The following is a 2,500-nucleotide window of genomic DNA, read 5'->3' on the forward strand; positions in this document are numbered from 1 at the left end:
TGAAGTTGAACCAAGGGTCCATGATTCAGTTCAATTCCATGCAACAGAGTCCTCTGTGAGGGGCACATCTCCTACGCCTCCTGAAATAGGGGGGAGTTTGTGCGCATTAAAGGCTATTAACAAAGGAGGGACCATGCTGACAGGAGGGAGTACCTTTATGGTCCATATCTAGGTCCAGAAATGCGAGAAAGAAAAAAAAAAAAGAAGAAAACTGAAATAAATAAATAAGTGAATAAATAGGTAATGATAGATAATAAGCAGATAAATTTTGAATACAATATAATCTAAAAAACACATCATCAATCTTTATCATGACACGTGTCAAAAAAAAAAAAAAATTTCATGGAGATCCTTTATCAATTACTAGAAAAAAACTCCGAGCACAAGCACATGTATCAGGAAACAAAGGCTTTGTCCCTCTTTTTGATATTTCCCAATATTTTTATTGGACTATTGCCCACAATTTGTACAGAATTCACCAAAGAAGTTCTTTAAAAGTGACATAATTAATTTGTACAACTTAGAGCATGAAGAGACGGAATCGTATTATATTGCATGCATATGGTATAATGGAAAAGTATGTTGAGGATTGGTTCAAAACATTTTTACTTTAATTTTTGGAAATGCTTCATAATAAAAATAATAATGTTTATTTGGCACTGAATTCAATGTACATGAAGTCGCAGATAAAGAAAAGAACGCATAGTTTGAAATAACGATTACAATTGATTTGTTATATTTGTGTGTTTGATCATGCAACATTTCCCAACATTATTTGTTGACTATTTCTGCCCACACTACGAATGGATCTCGATGATGTCTTCAAAAAGCGACATACAGTTTAAGACCTCTCAATTTGCGGACGTTAATTAGCTATGATTTGCGGTGTTTTTTCTCTGTTGTTTAGTAGTGGTTTTTGGGTGGCCAATAGTGATGCAACACACTAAACAACGGCAACCAAAAACATCGAAAAACACAGCGAAAAACACAGCTTAATCTAACGTCCTGTTAATGAGAGGTGGTCATCACCTGTAAATTTTTCAACTTGGAACATGGGAAGAAACTGGAATCACGTACATGTTGCATGTGTATGAAGTTAAATGGAAAAGACGAGACTTAATCGCGTAATGTTGGAGTAATGGTTGTATGGATTGTTTGAGGAGTGTCAAAATTTTTTACTTTAATTTTTGTGGATGACCGATCTATGGATAACAAGTGACTTGGAAATTTGGCCTTACCGTACAGAGGCTTAGGCACCTCAAAACTTACACTCTCTGGTAAGGACGCATGAGTGCAGGGTGGGATCTTAATAGAAGTGTTTCAAGAGTGAGATCAAAGGGCTATAACAAGGGTGATGCAAACAAGGTCATCATAATAATACAACAGGGCAGGATCACGCAGTAATGGGTAATAAACTGGACAAATTTAGATTTAAGAAAGGAAATAGGCAAGAATTGGTTTTACTACAATAGGTCGGTGGTCGATGAATGGAATAAACTTAGTAACCAATGTAGTAAGCGCCTGAAATCTATCAGTATGTTTTAAAAAAACGATTTAGACAACTTTATGGATGGGGATGACAGGTGGTGATGGTTACGGAGATGCCTAGTGTAGGCCATATGGTCTCTTGCAGTCTCCTTTATTCTTATGTTCTTATGCTCGTGTGTTTAATGGTTTCCCTGTTGTGCACATTTCAGATTTATCGGTGTCCTGGATATTTATGGGTTCGAGACATTCGAGATAAATAGTTTCGAGCAGTTTTGTATCAACTACGCAAATGAGAAACTACAGCAACAATTCAACCAGGTGAGGAACTTTTTTTTTTATCGCGATCTTCTTCATCGTCATTGTCATTATCAATCATCATCATCATCAATCATTTTCATCATTATAACATAATTTTCATAATTGTCATCATTATCATCAATCATCATTTTTATCATCGTTATCGTCAATCATCATTTTCATCATCATTATCATCAATCCTTCTCATCATCATTTTCAGTATCACCCATCATCATCATCATCATTATTTTCATCAATCATTGCTGCCATTGTCATCACTATCATCATTTTCATTATCATCAATCATTATCATCAATGAATACCAATCATTGTTGCAATTGTCGTCATTATCATCAGTGTGGAGAATATTATGACTTCCAACGGATTTCCCATCTCTTTTAATACGAATGTTGACGGTATAAGTTAATCTAGGTGACCGTCCCACTGAGTTAATACTGGGATACTCTGCCTGAACTTGTATACAACTTTCAACACTACAAAACCACGTACCTGTGAACGGCAAGGAACTCATCGAACCCTGAAACGTACAATTTATGACTTACCGTGGCCCTGGGGCCACTGTCATTGTCAGGTCAAGTCAAGTCATTGTCAGGTTAGGTCACCGTCATTGTCAGTTCAGGTGAGGTCACTGTCATTGTCAGGTCTATCCAGCTCTCAAAACCAGGAAGAAGGTTAGATACCTTTTCCCTGTCGG

At 36.5% G+C, this 2,500-nt stretch overlaps 1 protein-coding gene across 12 annotated transcripts in view; it reads left to right on the forward strand.

Annotated features, from left to right (window-relative positions):
- Positions 1-2,500, forward strand: part of didum (dilute class unconventional myosin) — a 203,544-nt gene that overhangs the window by 95,404 nt on the left and 105,640 nt on the right. For 8 of the 12 annotated variants that reach the window (XR_012967009.1, XM_076195520.1, XM_076195523.1 and 5 more), the window contains one exon: positions 1,698-1,806. The exons of the other annotated variants lie outside the window; for them this stretch is intronic. Coding sequence is in view for 7 of the 8 variants with exons in the window: in XM_076195520.1 (XP_076051635.1) it covers positions 1,698-1,806 (109 nt within the window). In the remaining variant the exon portion in view is untranslated. The remainder of the gene's footprint in view (positions 1-1,697; positions 1,807-2,500) is intronic. 12 annotated transcript variants of the gene reach the window in all.

This window comes from Oratosquilla oratoria, chromosome 12, assembly GCF_046742065.1.
Source record: "Oratosquilla oratoria isolate Oo_2021 chromosome 12, ASM4674206v1, whole genome shotgun sequence".
In the NCBI taxonomy this organism is placed as follows: Eukaryota; Metazoa; Arthropoda; class Malacostraca; order Stomatopoda; family Squillidae; genus Oratosquilla; species Oratosquilla oratoria.